At 34.3% G+C, this 18,114-nt stretch overlaps 1 protein-coding gene across 1 annotated transcript in view; it reads left to right on the top strand.

The window, feature by feature from the left end:
- The window catches only part of LOC128220141 (glypican-5-like), a 64,260-nt gene extending 52,400 nt beyond the window's left edge, over positions 1–11,860 (top strand). Inside the window, exons 7-9 of the mRNA XM_052928413.1 lie at positions 606–729; positions 3,706–3,852; positions 5,193–11,860. Coding sequence (XP_052784373.1) covers positions 606–729; positions 3,706–3,852; positions 5,193–5,374 — 453 coding nt within the window. The 3' untranslated portion in view covers positions 5,375–11,860. The remainder of the gene's footprint in view (positions 1–605; positions 730–3,705; positions 3,853–5,192) is intronic.
- Positions 11,861–18,114: the final 6,254 nt, after the last annotated feature.

Below are 18,114 nucleotides of genomic sequence, written 5' to 3'. Positions count from 1 at the left end.
GTTTTCTGTGGGTTCAATTTCTTTCCATGCATAGTAACATCAGATAAAAGGTTGATTTCATCTTGAAAACTTTCTACTTATTAAACAAGGCCTATACATCTCCTGACAAACATGCATTGGAAGATTTTGATCATGGTCTGACAGACATGCATTGGAAGATTTCGATCTTCGCTTTATTCACAGCTGTTAATGTAAAGTGAGCATAATATTGTTGTTGAACATAGAATTCTGTACTGTAAATGCTACATTCTTCGATCAGAATGTTCTGAATTTTGTATGTTTTTCAAAGAGAAAAGGCAAGGTATTGTTGTAGAAAGGGTGTAGTGAGAAGCAGTTTGATTGTCAGCAGGGTAAGGCAAAAACTTTAGCATTGGTCATATCTCAAAAACAGTCCAAGATATTTACATGAAACTTGGTCATATCTCAAATACATTTTAAGATTTTTTCATGAAACTTGGTCATATCTCAAAAACAATCCAAGATATTCACATGAAACGTGGTTCCCATGTTGCTTAAGATACAATGTGGTTCTAACTAAGTATAACATGGACATGGACAGAATATATATATATTTATATATATAATACATTAACTCTTTATTTCAGGTTTTACAGTCACATACCCATAAAAGTGAGCGCTCTCGTTACCGTAGCAGCATGATATCCGACGATCCAATCGTCCTACACATGAGTGGCGATGGTCGACCAATAGGAAATGTCAACATTCAGGGTAAATATGCACTGTTTGCTGCAGTGCTACAAAATCGAAGTATTTGGATGAAGGTCATCCCTATCTTTATAATTATAAAGATATTTGTTTACTGTGTCTGAATTTCCTGAAATAGTTCAACAAGTAGGAGAACAATGGTTTTTGAAGCAATTTGTGCTGGTGTTGAAAGGTACTTGCTCATGTTTTTGGACCAAAAATTAGTTTTTCTGATAAGGCATCTTTTAACACTTATTTTATCTTTGTTAAAAATTAGTAAAATGGGGCCTTAACCAACAGGCCACAGGGACTTGTACAAAAGTAGTGGATATTTTGACCTCTTAACACTACATTGATAACATCACATGATAATGTCATTGAACCAATCATGCAACAATAAAAGTGATTATCAGTGTTGTTAAAATTTATTTACATTGTGGCTTTAAAAAACCATATTTGAGCAAATAGCAAATATCAGCATTTGCTGAAGGGTTCCAACTGTCAGTATCCTAGTTTTAACACTCCCTTATGATTAACCACAATTTATTATGTGATACAAAAAATAGTGCATTTACGAAAACATGAGCGAGTCATGTCATAACTCAGACATAAAACAATGAGGCCATGCCAAATTGATATTATATGTGTAATCATGTGGGTTGTTTTTCGTCCTTGGCATTTAAAAGTCAAGAAAAATGTTACTGTGAAAAGTAAAGTTTTCTTAAAGTCAGATATGAACCTACAAATGGATACATATATCATCATTAAGTTTTCATGTCAAAATTCACTTAAGGCTCATTGTCTAAAAACCTGAAACTATTTGGCAGATACTTTTGTTCATGTTTTTCCAGATGGTTAATGGTAGGTTTCTATACTGGAATCGGACCCTAAACATAGAATCAATTTGATATTGCCTTATACAGAACTACTTACCGGTGGGAAAAACCCCATCTGATTCAGGTCACTGCAAACGAATACTTTATGAAAGATACAGCTGCAGCAGTTTTTAACCAGGTTTTAAATGAAAACCATGTAATTAGAATGGGGTTGTCAATCTTTTGTGGGTGGGCCTGTGTGCGGGCGTCAAACATTGCTTCCGCCCAATATCTTAAGATAGTTATGAAAGTTGGTGTGTAGGTAGCTTATGTGAAGAGCTAGCTTAGGATTGCTTTTCAGGGGGGTGTGGTCAGGTTCAAGGTCACTGTACATAAAAAAGAAAATGATTTTGGCCCAATAGCTTAAGGCTGCTACTTTTTCCTCAAACTCAAACAAGAAATTATTTGGCTATACTTTCTGATTGCCCATATTATAAACCTCAGTTTTTGTTGCACTCCCGCATTTCTGAGGTTTATATAAGTCAGTGTTCGACTAACATTTTCCAACTTTCATTGTGAAAACAACAACTGCATGCCCTAATCTGATTTTGCCTATCATTCATCATTGCATGTAAATAAAATGTTGCATTAAAGGTCAGCGTTGGCATATTTACAATAAACAGTTCTGATTGTTGGTCTCATAAATGTCAGCCGGTAGGTTCTCAGACTGGTAAATGTCTGCTGCAGTGAATTATAGCCAGATTATGCAGTATTTAACTTTTCCAATGAGGTGTAACAAAAAAAAAATTGGGTTCTGGTTACCTGGACTACCCTGAATGTTTTGCACCTGACCTTAATATGTTTCAACTTTTTGGAATTTGGATTTAAGATTATTCCCCGCATGAGAGAGATGCATAAATGTACCCAGACATAGTGATATGGCTATCAGTGTTACACAATTTTACTTTAAAAAAGGAAAATCTGACCAACCTACCTTAAAATTGGAAACAAACAAGTAAATTTGGGTTCGGCCTTAAGTAATGCTTAAATCAAAGGAATGCTGAAACAAATCGCTACATAAAGTTGCATGATATTTTACTTGTGATACAAATTGTATTAATTATGATTATTGTAATTTTAGTGATTTAATTCCGGATGTTACCCCCGCTCCACCTTTATTGGGTACTGGATCAAATACACCAAACATTTCTTCACAAATCCATTATAACAATTATTTTCAAAGAATGTTATAGCCTGTATGAAGAAAACTGCCTATTTTTAGTTTTAAATACTGCATACCACCTTTCCACCAGTTCAAACTTCATTTATTCAACAACAATTTTGAAGAAATTTATATTAACTCACACTAAGGGTATTTCCAGTTGTCCGGTTAGCGCACTCACTTCTCACCAAGGCGAATCGGGTTCAATTCCCGGCCTGGGCGCATGTGAGTTTGGTTAGCGGTCGCCAAGCCGGACAACTGGGTGCTCTCTGGTTACTCCGGTTTCCCCCACAAGTGCTTGGAGAAAAAATCCACTTATCTGGCTGGTTAAACACAAACTTAAAGTGACACTTTTATTCAAAATCAATACATATACATATATAACAAACATAAATTTTGACTGATTAACCTTTAACTACTTATTCAATAGTGCATTTATGGAAAGTATTAATTACTGATAACAAGATTGTAACTGTGTATTTAATAGTTGAAAACGCAAAAAAAGTTAATTGATTGGTGAGTGCTAAAATATTTACTCAGTGATCTACTATAGTCTCATAAGGTAGAAATAAGAACCATTGTTTGTTTGACATTCATTCATCTTTCTTTAATATTAAAACAACATAATTAATTGTGGTAAATATTATTTGGGAGTAAGAGTGCATCTTTAACCCACATGTGCTTAGGCCAGGAATCAATTCTGGGACCAACCATTCTTTTAATACTGAATACCCCTTATAAGATACCTTTAATACAGTATTCAAAATAGAAGGGCTTCAACATCATATATAGAGCTATTGAAAAAGTGTCTTCTTACGGTTGTAAGCGGACCCTGCACGAGAATTTCGAATAATCCCACTAGGCAATACATTGTATTTAGAAAGGCCATGATAATGATGAAATGTTTATCTTTCAGTAATATATTTCTAACATCATATATTTAAATGTTTTTTTGTTGTCCAGGGGGAACAACTCTATTTGATGACGAGGACTTGACAAACTATATATCAGGAAGCGGCAGTGGTCAGGATGAACCGATCGATACGGTTGTCGACACCGGGGGCTCACAGAAAATCGATGTTGTCTTGGAAGATAATAATGGATTTAATGGTATGCTGACAAAGTGTTTTGCATTATTACTTTAAAGTGACACTCTTATTCAAAATCAATACATACACATGTATAACAAACATCAATTTTGACTGATAAACCTTTAACTACTTGCTAAATAATGCATTTATGGAAAATATTAATTACTGATTACAAGATTGTAAACGTGTATTCAATAGCAGAAAGGGCAAAAAATATTAAATGATTGGTGAATGCTAAAAGATTTACTGTGATCTACTATAGTCTCATAAGGTAGAAATACTGTGTAAAATGCTTATTTCTTTCAAATTAAACTCGGTATCCTTCAAAACAACCATTCTTTTTTTACATTTATTCATCCGTTTTGGAATATTAAAACAATATTATCAATTGTGGTAAATCTGATCTGGGAGTAAGAGTGCATCTTTTAAATCAGCTTAAAAAATACATATTGTTCAAATAAAACACTGAAAAATTAGGGCTTTAAAAAGAAAGGTGAATATGAAGTGAAAATTTGCAAAACCTCCATTTATTGTACCAGTCAAAGGGAAGTAACTCTGTCTTACTAATAGTCCATGATGCTTATCATTCATTTCTTGAGCATTGACGTCTTCAACTAGTGAATTTTAGTGAACATGGGAATTTAATCAAAGAAACGAAAACTTATGTTTTTTATTTCAGTATACTTTATTGGCTATCGTTGTATAAATAATTATTATTCATTTGAATTCTGATTAAATCGCTGCATTGTTTATCAAATACTTAAAAGCTGTTTGGAATATAGACTATGCAAATTGCCAGACTCGTGGATACCAGATTTTGTAAACAGATTCAAGTAAACTGTTTCAATTAATGAAAGCAATCAGATTTGAAAGTAAACCACTTACCAACAGGTACACATGTAGAAAAAAAGATAAAAATTTACTGGTTTCATCTCAGGAAATTGCCTCTAGTGCGTCATGAACCTACGCCAGCGTGACCTGGTTATGCTTGATTGAACCATCTCATTAACGAGCGTACAACAAATTATCTCAAAATTGCGATTTTCAATTAAATGCTCAACAAGGTCAAGGAATAAAATTAAGAATTTAACTTGATAATATAATTAAGTATACGTCTTATATTACCAGCCTTGTTTTTGCACAGAAAAAATTTGAGAAACAACCAAGAATATTAGGATTGATAATATTGATCATATGATATCATGAATGCTATAAAGATTGCTCTGATATGATTTTGTGCATATTTAATTTTATTCTGTCCAGGTTGTAAACCAGTCTATATTAGTTATGAAATTGATTGGCTGACAAGATTTTTGTAACATAAACCTTGCCTTGAACACAAATTATGTATTTTTTCAGGAGGAGGAGAGCCTAGTTATGAAGTGAACCAGGGCGGAAAATTAGGGCAGCCACCGCGGTCCACCCCTCGCCCAAACTCCAACAAACAAACTCCACGCTCAGCCGCCCCACCCTGTGGCGTACCTTCAACCTTCACAATGTTGCTGGCTATACTGTTGTACACTCTGCTTACACAGAGATAGTGGAAAACTGGATTGTTAGGGTGGAGCTATAGTGGGAAATTGGACTGTTGGATTGTGTGGGAGAAGGAAGCAAAGGGCTCGGTCGAGTGCCACTCTTTCAAAATAAAAACATAATTGTGGCCATTAGTTAAATGTGTTTGTTTGCAGTAGCAGTAGTGTTTTGTGCTGTACCATTCAAAATAAACAACCCTACATGGCCATTCAAACAAAACATTGGTTTGCAATGCCATGGAGTACGTAATTAAAAAGGAATAAAAATTCTTAATAAATTGTTAGTTTGGTCATACCAGAATACATTTTTAGGTGTTGGTAGGAACATGTAGGTACAAGATACAAGAATCTTTATTTAAAGTTGGGTATATGATAACAAGAAACATTAACTCAATGAGCTATTTTCCAACATGAATAACAAACATACATGATAATGAACTGGTGACCTTGAAATAAAAGTATATAGTTAAGGTATAGGTGTTTTTTTATTTATTGTTTTTTCTTCCTTAATTCTGTAGTAACAAGCAGACGAAAATCATCTTAAAGCTACGCAGATGCTAAAAATACTTCAGGATTGTGGGTATTTTTTTTATAAATTGTCACCTTATCACAGTTTTTTAGTTTGAATTTGTACAAAATAACATATGACGTAAATATATTTTGGTTTACCTAAAACCATTGAAAGCAACTGCAAACAAACTTGTTTTATTAATGAAAGCCATTATTTCTTGTTGTTAAATGGTGAAGCTTAAGGCAATCCGACTTCAGTTTTTTAACATTAAGAGTTTCCATAGTTTCATTACACCATAAACTGTTTTATGTTGCTTTTATTTACTGAAAGTATATTTCAAGGAATTAAGAATTAATGCATAAATGTCCTTACATAAGTGAAATCTCTTGTATGTTTAGTACAGTCTTGCATTCATTTTGTCTTTTAACTTATTTTAATGCTTTTTCGAGGAACTTTAAAATGTCATATAAAACATAATTTTACATGTCTTAGAATGCAATTAAATCAGTTTTAAATAAGGCGTTAAAATCTTAAATACATTTTAGTTTTTGTATTATATATTGTCATTTCATTAAATTGATTTTAAGGTATAAATTATGTATTTACTTCTTATGATTGTAAAAGAGAACATCTTGTACTTTGTTAAATATGAAGTCATATTGTATTTTGTATATATATTTCTCAAAATGTGTTGTTATCCATCAGTTGTTATATTATGTCTGTAAACATAATTAATAATAATATTTTGTAAAAATATATATAATGTGTGAAACACAGAAGTTGTTATAACTGTTTGTCTTGAATGTTTAAGATAATGGCCTTTTCACAGATAGTGTGCCGGTTCCCGTATTTTACACTACATATTTTCACTGGGATACGTTCCTGATTCTAGACAATGTCAATGTAATTCAGACTCAAATCTCAAAATGGAATGTCTTTGTAGCGATTTTGGGGAAAACTGCGGAAAGAACGGTATCTGTGAAAAAGTTGATGCATGTATTATAAAAAATAGTGTATTATTATCAAAAAAATTGTTTATAGTTATATATTGATAAAGGTAAATGGAAGGAGGGAATATATCGTATGCGGAAATAATGTGTAAATATAATTTTCAAAAGTGTCGCATGTAATATGTATATTTAAAATTTAAAAAGTGTCATACATTCGATAAATACGGGCCTTTTAATATGAGATTTTGCATAAAGTAATATCTTTACATTTATGTATTTTATCACACTCATAGATGGCAGTATTTAAGCGAGGGATGATGATTTTTTTTAAGAGTTGCTATTTAATATTGAATTTATTATACAAGTTATCTAAAATTCTTGGAGCCTTTAAATCGCAAAGAATGTTACATCTTATTTATATATCATAATTTTATCAGAAGTACCATTTTGATTATTTACAACGCTAATTGAAAATAACGTTGCTACATAATTATATTTGCACACATTTTCAACGCTATTCATTTATGACGCCACATCAAAAGTCATTACAAAAGATATATATAAAAGATATATAATTATGTTTTTTCATGAAGGAATATACGATCTGAAACAATTTCATTTTTTTTTATGTTTATATACATAATAGATAATATTATATAAATAATAACATATAAAAAAATCACCATCCCTGACGATACTCCTACCATCACTCAAGGCAATATTACATTGTTTTATGAAAAAAATCTAAATAACTATTAATTTTATTTTTTTTAATTATTTAAAAAAAAACATTACTTCGTAATAAAGGTTTTGAACCAGTTAGAAAAGTAATCACATATAATTAGGTTTTACAAAAATGATGTAATTTTCCTTACAGAATCATTGACAAATCCTATCTATACACCATAAAATCTGCCTCCATTTTCTACGAATTCTATTAAGTTTCCGCAGCCAATTAAAACTGTTTAAGTTATTCACAAATTAACTTTTGGCTAGTTTGCGCCAAAAACCAATCTGATTGGTCAAAAATAGTTATTGAATAAATATTGACCAATCAATAAACATTTTGGCTAACTTTAACCAAACCAAAGAATTAACCAGTTTTATATAATTGGTTGCTGCTGTTTTAGTATTTAAGCAGACAAAAGCATGCTTTTTATAGCAATAATGTTTTTTGTCCACTCATGAAACAAATTTGGCCAGTTTTAAACAGCATTTTCCTCAGGTTTCGCATACGGATAATTAAGTGTGTGAGAAAAATCATCAAGAAGTGTGAAAACTTACTAGAACTTACCAGTCATTGTCCATGGGAAGTGTGATTTTTTTCAGTTTTATTTTTATTTGTATTTTTGTTGTCATTGTTTTTTAAGCTAAAATGTAGAAAATACCAATTTAATTATTATTAATTGTATATCACATGAGGAATATAACATCTCAAAGGTCAAAACAAAAAATTATCCTGCAAAGTGAATGCTACATTAAAATATTCAGAAATATGGAATCAAAATCTATAAGAGCAGTGAAATATCAAAAATGTTATATTTTAACAGCAATGAAAATAACAGCAGTGTAAATAACATGAAATTTCGCTGAAAAGAATTAAAATAAATTTACAGTAGCAATCATAGTTATTTATTGCAATGTATAATAAAATATTGATTACATACAGGTCATAGACAATGATTGGCAAGATTTTCTGTTGTTTTGGGTTGTTATTTTTTAAATTGTATATCATATATTTTTGTGGGGGAAAAATATACATTGAAATTAAATTTCAATGTGTATTAATTGTACTAATTATGGAAATGTTGCTATAATGTTTAAAAGACGTCTGTGATGTGTAAAAATGGAACTGGTTTTTTGACAGCATGACATGTATTGTATAGATATATTTCAAATTGAAACGATGTTAACCTTCTTGACTGACAGTTATTGTTAAGATAAATTTTGCGTCAACGGCGAAGCATGGCCGAAACAGGGATGACAATACGTTCCCGATCAACAGTGTTTGAACAACTTGTGTTGAGTCTTCAAACTTGGTATTCACATTGGTCATTGTAGATTACCTTAATTTATGGTCAAAGGTCAAGGTCAAACTGACCCTCACTTGAACAAATAATGGCGCTCCTGACAGGCTACTTTTTAATGAACGTAGCTGATTTAAATGCTCATAATAAACCTCATTCATATAGCTTTTTTGTAAAAAAAAGATATCTATATTTTCTCGGAAGAAAAATGTTTTAGAAATAAATTGTTGTAATACCAATAAAACCAGCTACCAGAAAGCCAGTTCCATAACTAGAATAGGTATTGTTATTTTAAAGTTTTTTCAAGGAAGGTATATGAAAATTATTTTAACCTTTCTACGTAATTTGTATGAATATTGAAATGTGATTAGTTAAGATTCTAAACTTAAGTTAAAAAATATAACTACAGTACTGATTTTTATTGAAAATAATATGCTAGGGGGAGAATTGCAAGGAAAAAAACAGTTTTTGTTGTTGTTTTTTATCTAAAGAATGAATTTTAAGATCCTTCTGAAATCAGCGTGAAATGGACTTGGATTTTATTGTCAGAATCTTGATACAATCTTTAGTTAGTACACAGGCAATAATTGTATCATATTAAGTAGAGAACCACCATATTCTATATACAGTCGAAACCCTTTAGCTTGATATCACAGGGACTGGCCAAATACCTTGAGCTTCGCCAATATCGAGCCAAGCGTAAATGCTTTCAAAAGTGTTCAACAAAATCGTCCCTTTACATCCAGTTTGAGCCAATGATAAAATCAAGCCAAGTGATAATCAAGACGACTTGTTTCCACTGTACAGTAAAATTTGGTACTGCTTCATATGTTTTTGTGAAAACAAGTTTTATTTTGCAATTTAAAAAATAAAGTTATTAGATGAATGTTTTGTTCTATCAACATCTTTATTCAGTAAACTTGTCACATTAAACGTTAGTTATAGTTGGGAAAAGAGTTGGGGGATTTTCAGAGTTCAATTTTGACCTGTGAAATTTGGAAAATAAATGATGTTATTTCACTTTATTATATTCCAGAAAATTTTGTTAAAGCTAAAAGCTTCTGTAAATTATTTATAAAACTGTATAAACATAAAGAATTCATTTTTGTCACATATAATGGGTCATTTTTTCAGAACTTTGTGTCAGTAAGCATTATGTCCTTACATCATAGTTAACTTTTTAACGTGAAATGTTCACATATTAAAATATAAACAATTACATCTGAAACAATTGTCTCAAATCATGTGAGAAATACTGCAGATCACATTTAACTCTCAGAGCAGGAACAAGTTGGACTATGACAACGATGATGCTAACAAAGTGGTTAATTTATCAAAGTTCTGACCAATCGGCCCATTATTTATGTTTGTATGATAGAAGTACATATGTTGATGTATAATAGACGTGTGTTCTTGAACTAATTTGTCTTTCATTTAAAATTTCACCACATTCTCATTTTGTGTCTGTAAATAGCTTGAAATTATTTCCTTTGTCTATAGTAATCTTTTCATCATAAATAATTCTACAATTTCATAGAAGTAATAACATGACCAACTACAAAATAGGAAATAAGTCTGTTAAAAGTCCTCCAAGATTAAAATTTAATTTGATTTATTATTTGTAGTTTCCATGGCAATACTTCTTGTAGTTGAAAAGCATGTAAACGTACAGATATTATTGTTCATAACAGCAGTTAGATTTCGGGCTTTTATCTTGTGCATCTAAACAGCATTTATCAGGCCAAAAACAATTAATTGTTTGTTTAGGGTAACCTTCCAAAATTTTTTAGGTAGGGTAGGTAGGGATTTTTTTTTTTTTTTTTTTTTTTTTTTCAAAATCTGTCGTAAGTTCAGAGTGTTTCCTTGCACATGGCAGTCTTTCCTACATTACTGTCATTGCCTGACTTTGTTTTATCATATTAACAATAATTCTGATCGTCCAATTCACATTTATCCGCCCTTAGTAACTCTCTATTCGCTAACGAATATCTTTTTGCTCAGAAACGGAAAAAAATAGTTAGGGTTGGCGCATTTTTATAGGTAGGGTCGGGTTACCCGAAACAGACATATTTTTTTTTTAGGCCTAACTGAAAGTTTGACTACTAGGATTGTCTCTGTAGTTTTCGTTGTAATGGTTAACAATTACTACTTGGTAAAAAGTATGTTGTTTGTAACTTATCATGAAAAAAATCAAAAGATAAATTAGTCTATTATGTTGAATTTTATTTAAAAGACTTTTTGGAACCTTTACTCCAAAATAAAAAATTCGAATATGGTCTGAGTTTGTTCTGTAAATACAAATTTGTTTTAAGTGTGAGAGACTTGGGCAATCATGAAATGATTGTCATTGTTTTATTTATTTTATTCTCTTATGAGTCTTTGTTTGTATTTTTTATTTTATTTTTGATATTTTACATGGATAAGAATGGTTATTAACAATCTTCCCTTAATGATAAGATAAAAACAATGTTTAAATTTGAACTGATTTATCCTCCTTTTTTAACTTAGCAATAATGTTTTTAAATCTAAAGTAAGGTATTAATGACCAAACATGTTTTATAATACTATTTTTGAAACATAGAACAATGTTTTTTCAACCACCATTTTATAACTTTTAACTCTAACTTTGTATGGACTTAAACTTATTTGGTGATACTAATCCTAAGTCATTGAGCTGTGAAAAGCCGAAAAAACATTGATATTTTGACAAAAAACAACAACATAGTATAAAAAAATTATACACATTTTGAATTAAACAAACAAATTAAAAACTATATAATGAGCAAAACTATTGACTAGTTTTGCCTTTTATTACAAATTTGAAATATCATATAAACCCCATTATTTATTATATTTTAAGTGGAATTGTTTAATCCTTCTTTTCACTATTAAATTTTGTGCTGATAAAAGTTGTGCTTCTTCATGTATATAGTTAAAAATCATTATTAAGTATTGATGCCATCAAACATAAATATGTTACTTTGGAGACGCTTCAAATAAATGTATAAAAATCAGTCAAGAGTCTGTTCTGTGTTTTATAACACTTTAAAGCTGCACTCTTACAGATTGAACTTTTTGACAACTTTTTTTATTTTTTTGTCTTGGAACAAGCCAATTTTTGCGAAAATCCATGTAAACCAGTTGTATAAGACTGCTGTCAAAAACTTAGATCGCAGATTTTATATCTAAGTTCAAATATTGATGTTTTATGCATTTTTCTTAAACCGTAAGTAACAGTTTAAGCCACAAAACATTAATTTTTGAACGCAAATATGAAAATCTACGATCTGATTAAAAAAAAAAATTGTTTGTAGAACCCTGTGACAATTTTTTTGTTGTAAAAATGGTATATCTGTGAGAGTGCAGCTTTAAAATGGTACAAATACTAGCAGTCCTCGCTAGGCGACATACCAAGGACAATAAAAAATGGTACCAGTACTAGTAGTCCTCGCTAGGCGACATACCAAGGACAATAAAAAATGGTACCAATACTAGCAGTCCTCGCTAGGCGACATATCAAGGACAATAAAAAATGGTACCAATACTAGCAGTCCTCGCTAGGCGACATACCAAGGACAATAAAAAATGGTACCAGTACTAGAAGTCCTCGCTAGGCGACATACCAAGGACAATAAAAAATGGTACCAATACTAGCAGTCTTCGCTAGGCGACATACCAAGGACAATAAAAAATGGTACCAATACTAGCTGTCCTCGCTAGGCGACATACCAAGGACAATAAAAAATGGTACCAATACTAGCAGTCTTCGCTAGGCGACATACCAAGGACAATAAAAAATGGTACCAATACTAGCAGTCCGTGCTAGGCGACATACCAAGGACAATAAAAAATGGTACCAATACTAGCAGTCCTCGCTAGGCGACATACCAAGGACAATAAAAAATGGTACCAATACTAGCAGTCCTCGCTAGGCGACATACCAAGGACAATAAAAAATGGCACCAATACTAGCAGTCCTCGCTAGGCGACATACCAAGGACAATAAAAAATGGTACCAATACTAGCAGTCCTCGCTAGGCGACATACCAAGGACAATAAAAAATGGTACCAATACTAGCAGTCCTCGCTAGGCGACATACCAAGGACAATAAAAAATGGCACCAATACTAGCAGTCCTCGCTAGACGACATACCAAGGACAATAAAAAATGGTACCAATACTAGCAGTCCTCGCTAGGCGACATACCAAGGACAATAAAACCAATACTAGCAGTCCTCGCTAGGCGACATACCAAGGACAATAAAAAATGGTACCAATACTAGCAGTCCTCGCTAGGCGACATACCAAGGACAATAAAAAATGGCACCAATACTAGCAGTCCTCGCTAGACGACATACCAAGGACAATAAAAAATGGTACCAAAACTAGCAGTCCTCGCTAGGCGACATACCAAGGACAATAAAAAAAATGGTACCAGTACTAGCAGTCCTCGCTAGGCGACATACCAAGGACAATAAAAAATGGTACCAGTACTAGCAGTCCTCGCTAGGCGACATACCAAGGACAATAAAAAATGGTACCAGTACTAGCAGTCCTCGCTAGGCGACATACCAAGGACAATAAAAAATGGTACCAATACTAGCAGTCCTCGCTAGGCGACAAACCAAAGACAATAAAAAATGGTACCAATACTAGCAGTCCTCGCTAGGCGACATACCAAGGACAATAAAAAAAATGGTACCAATACTAGCAGTCCTCGCTAGGCGACATACCAAGGACAATAAAAAATGGTACCAATACTAGCAGTCCTCGCTAGGCGACATACCAAGGACAATAAAAAATGGTACCAATACTAGCAGTCCTCGCAGGGCGACATACCAAAGACCATATAAAATTGTACCTGTATTAGCAGTCCTTGCCAGGCGACGTACCAGAGACAATTTATAAGTGTGCAAGTATAAGCATTATTCGCCTGGCGAAATTCCAGAGACAATTTATAAGTGTGCAAGTATAAGCAGTCCTCGCCTGGCGACATACCAAAGACAATATATAGTGGTACCAGTACTAGCAGTCCTCGCCAGGCGACATACCAAAGACAATATATAGTGGTACCAGTACAAGCAGTCCTCGTCTGGCGACATACCAAAGAAAATATATAGTGGTACCAGTATAAGCAGTCCTCGCCAGGCGACATACCAAAGACAATATATAGTGGTACCAGTATAAGCGGTCCTCGCCTGGCGACATACCAAAGACAATATATAGTGGTACCAGTATAAGCAGTCCTCGCCAGGCGACATACCAAAGACAATATATAGTGGTACCAGTATAAGCAGTCCTCGCCAGGCGACATACCAAAGACAATATATAGTGGTACCAATATAAGCAGTCCTCGCCTGGCGACATACCAAAGACAATATATAGTGGTACCAGTATAAGCAGTCCTCGCCTGGCGACATATCAAAGACAATATATAGTGGTACCAGTATAAGCAGTCCTCGCCTGGCGACATATCAAAGACAATATATAGTGGTACCAGTATAAGCAGTCCTCGCCTGGCGACATACCAAAGACAATATATAGTGGTACCAGTATAAGCAGTCTTCGCCAGGCGACATATCAAAGACAATATATAGTGGTACCAGTATAAGCAGTCCTCGCCAGGCGACATATCAAAGACAATATATAGTGGTACCAGTATAAGCAGTCCTCGCCTGGCGACATATCAAAGACAATATATAATCGCATCAGTACTAGCAGTCCCCGCCTAGTGACCTACCAAAGACAATATAAATTGCTACCAGTACCAGCAGTCTTCGCCAGGCGACATACCAAAAACAATATAATATAATACCAGTACTAGCAGTCGTCGCCAGGCGAAACATCAAGAACAATAAAAAAAAGTCCTCGCCAGACGACACACCAAAGACAGTATAAAATCGTACCAGGACTAGCCGTCTTCGCCAGGCGACAAACCAAAGACAGTATAAAATCGTACCAGGACTAGCCGTCTTCGCCAGGCGACAAACCAAAGACAGTATAAAATCGTACCAGGACTAGCCGTCCTCGCCAGGCGACACACCAAAGACAGTATAAAATCGTACCAGGACTAGCCGTCCTCGCCAGGCGACACATCAAAGACAGTATAAAATCGTACCACGACTAGCCGTCCTCGCAAGGCACCAACATCAATATAAAATGGCAAACACACCAAAGGCAATATAAAATGGCAAACACACCAAAGGCAATATAAAATGGCAAACACACCAAAGGCAATATAAAATGGCAAACACACCAAATGCAATATAAAATGGCAAACACACCAAAGGCAATATAAAATGGCAAACACACCAAAGGCAATATAAAATTGCACTAGTACTAGCAGTCTTCGCCAGGTGACAAACCAAAGACAGTATAAAATGGCACCAGTACTAGCAGTCTTCGCCAGGTGACAAAGCAAAGACAATATGAAATGGTACAAAACTACAAATACAATCAGTCCTCGCCAGGCGACACACTTAAGACAAAATGAAATGGAACCAGCAATAGCAGTCCTGGCCAGATGACACACCAAGGACAATACAAAATGGTACCAGTACTAGCAGTCCTCGCAAGGTTAGCACACAATAGACAAAATAAAATAATAACAGTAGTAACGGTCCTTGCCAGACGACATACCAAAGACAATATGAAAGTCCTCGCCAGGCGACACACCAAAGACAATTTATAATGGTACCAATACTAGCAGTCTTCGCCAGGCAAAACACAAAGAACAATATAAATTGGCACCAGTACTAGCAGTTCTTGCCAGGAGACCCACCAATGACAATATAAAATGGTACGAGTAATAGCAGTCCTCGCCAGTGGCGGATCCGTGGTCTTGAGGTAACACTTGACTATCAATCCAGGGGTCGTAGGTTCGATCCCCCGTTGCATCACTAAAAAAAACTAATCGTCTTCCGGGAGGGACGTTAAATGGGGGTCCCGTGTGACAGTGCTATACACTGGTGCACGTTAAAGAACCAGGGTAGCTCTAACCAGGGTTACATTCTGCCTGTGCACTATGCTCCAAAAACCTAAAATGACTAACAATCTTAACGGAGCACTCGCCGAATGGGCAAGGCCCGAGTGCGAGTATAAATAAGCTTACACACCCACCCAGTCCTCGCCAGGTGACACACCAAAGGTAATATAAAAATGGCACCAGTACTTTTCGTCCTTGCCAGGCCACATATCAAAGACTGTATAAAATAGTACCAGTATTAGCAGTCCTTGCCAGGCGACGTACCAAAGACAATATATAATGGTACCAGTACGAGCGGTTCTTGCCAGGCGACATACCAAAAACTATATAAATTGGTGGCATTCGACGATATGAGGAATTTAGAGGACTGAATTTACTTACACCCATTATACACATCATGTTGTTTTAATTCATTATTTTGCTTCAAATAGGTCAAATTTCAAAACATAAACGTACTCAAATATGACATGTCAATCGTTCAAGTTTGCTGGTTTCCACACGTGTCCGATGCGTTGTTTAGACCCCTTAACGGGTACAAAATCACGCGAAAAGTGTTTCATGAAAGTGAAAGTGATTCGCGATAAAATCAGATGGTTTTTTTTAATTGCACATCGACTATTTTAGAATAAGTCACAAGGCAAGATTTCAGATGAATCTACCGGCCACTCTAACATAACCCCCAACATGCATGCGTTAGAGAGCACTGCCCATAGATTCCTTATTGTCAGCCCCGACGCAAACATGATGGAAGGTGAAAAATGCTTCATTGTAAATGGAAGGATGGAAGGTGAAAAATGTTCTAATTAACATAGAAAGAAGCAAATATAAAATTCTCTCTTTCACTCCACGAAATACAATTCGATTGATTTTGATTGCCTGTTGAATTCAAAGTGTTTGGCCTGCTTGCAGGTTTTCGTGACTGAGACGTTTTAAGGAATTTACTACAGGTGAGAATTATTTCCTTCATACTCAATATAAATTTAAATGCAACAGCTTCAGTTCAGTCTGTTACACTGTATATCCATTTTTATGTTAACAAAGAATCCAGTTCCTACCATCTTATTCTATAATTATGAATATGATACTTTGGCCAATTAGACAAATCAACAATAATTTAAGAATTCTACATATACTTTAATTCAATTTATTTACAACGAGAGCTTCTTTACAGCAACTACTAACTATATCTTACGCCGATCCATCCAAAACAGTTGCTGGCATACTTCATCGAAATGGCAGAACTCTTGAACGTGATACGAACGCCTGTGGGTGGAGACGGAGGAAAGGATTCGCAGACTACTGGTAAAACGTCTTTGTTTAATTCGTCGATAGGACTTTCGATTGGAATATATTAGTCAGCTTAACTGAAAATGATTACAAGATGTTAGCAAACGAGAAAATCCAGTGCATGTAGTTCGCTTTGACTACACTAATTGACATATTTTCAAACTTCGTCCAGATTTTACAAATACATGTACAAACATACCGGACTCATCCACACATTTATGATTTTGAGTTTTCGGGTGTATGCTTGCATCTGTACCATCATAATAAAATATGTCATCGATATTTATTTATAATGATTAAAGGCATGGTGAACACGGGGTTTTCCATTATGGACCAGGCCACTGCTGATGACAAGAAACCGAAAAAGGCGCAGTATCCTTCGTGTGTTCCAAAATAAATAAACCTATTCTTCAGTCATAAAGGGATTGATGATAGTTAAGATAATATACAAATTGTATTTATGTAGTATGTTTGCATCGCCATGAATTGAAATACGTTATGTAGCAATACATTTGCACTTACGTCTCACATCCTAGAAGAGAGAACGATGTACTAACCTTTGTTATTAAAAGCACAGGTGGCAGTTGCGTTGACATGACCAACCCTAGGGCCACCACCCCCTCCTTAAAAAAATCAGTCAAGTTTTTCAAGACTAAAATCATCTTTCTCGAAACCCTAAATATCAACCAAAATTCAAAGGATGGGTCGTGCCAACGCATCTGCAGCCTGTGAATAAAATATCAATGTGCATCAACTTGGTCCAGCTCGTATTGTTGCATCAAGTAACCCAAAAGGACGGCTCAGGGCACCTCTTAATTTGAAATTAAGATATAAACCGCCTGGTTCCAAGCATGGGTTGCATATTCCACGAAGCCTTCCAGATACCACGTTTTATCGACAGCATCTTTCTTGTGATCCCTGTTGCTGCCCCCTCGTTCCTGTGATCTCTGTTGCTGGCCCCTCGTTCCTGTGATCCCTGTTGCTGGCCC

The sequence above is a fragment of the Mya arenaria genome, chromosome 15 (genome assembly GCF_026914265.1).
Source record: "Mya arenaria isolate MELC-2E11 chromosome 15, ASM2691426v1".
Lineage (NCBI taxonomy): Eukaryota > Metazoa > Mollusca > Bivalvia > Myida > Myidae > Mya > Mya arenaria.
Note: the sequence above shows the minus strand (reverse complement) of the source record. Positions and strands in the feature narration are given on the sequence as shown.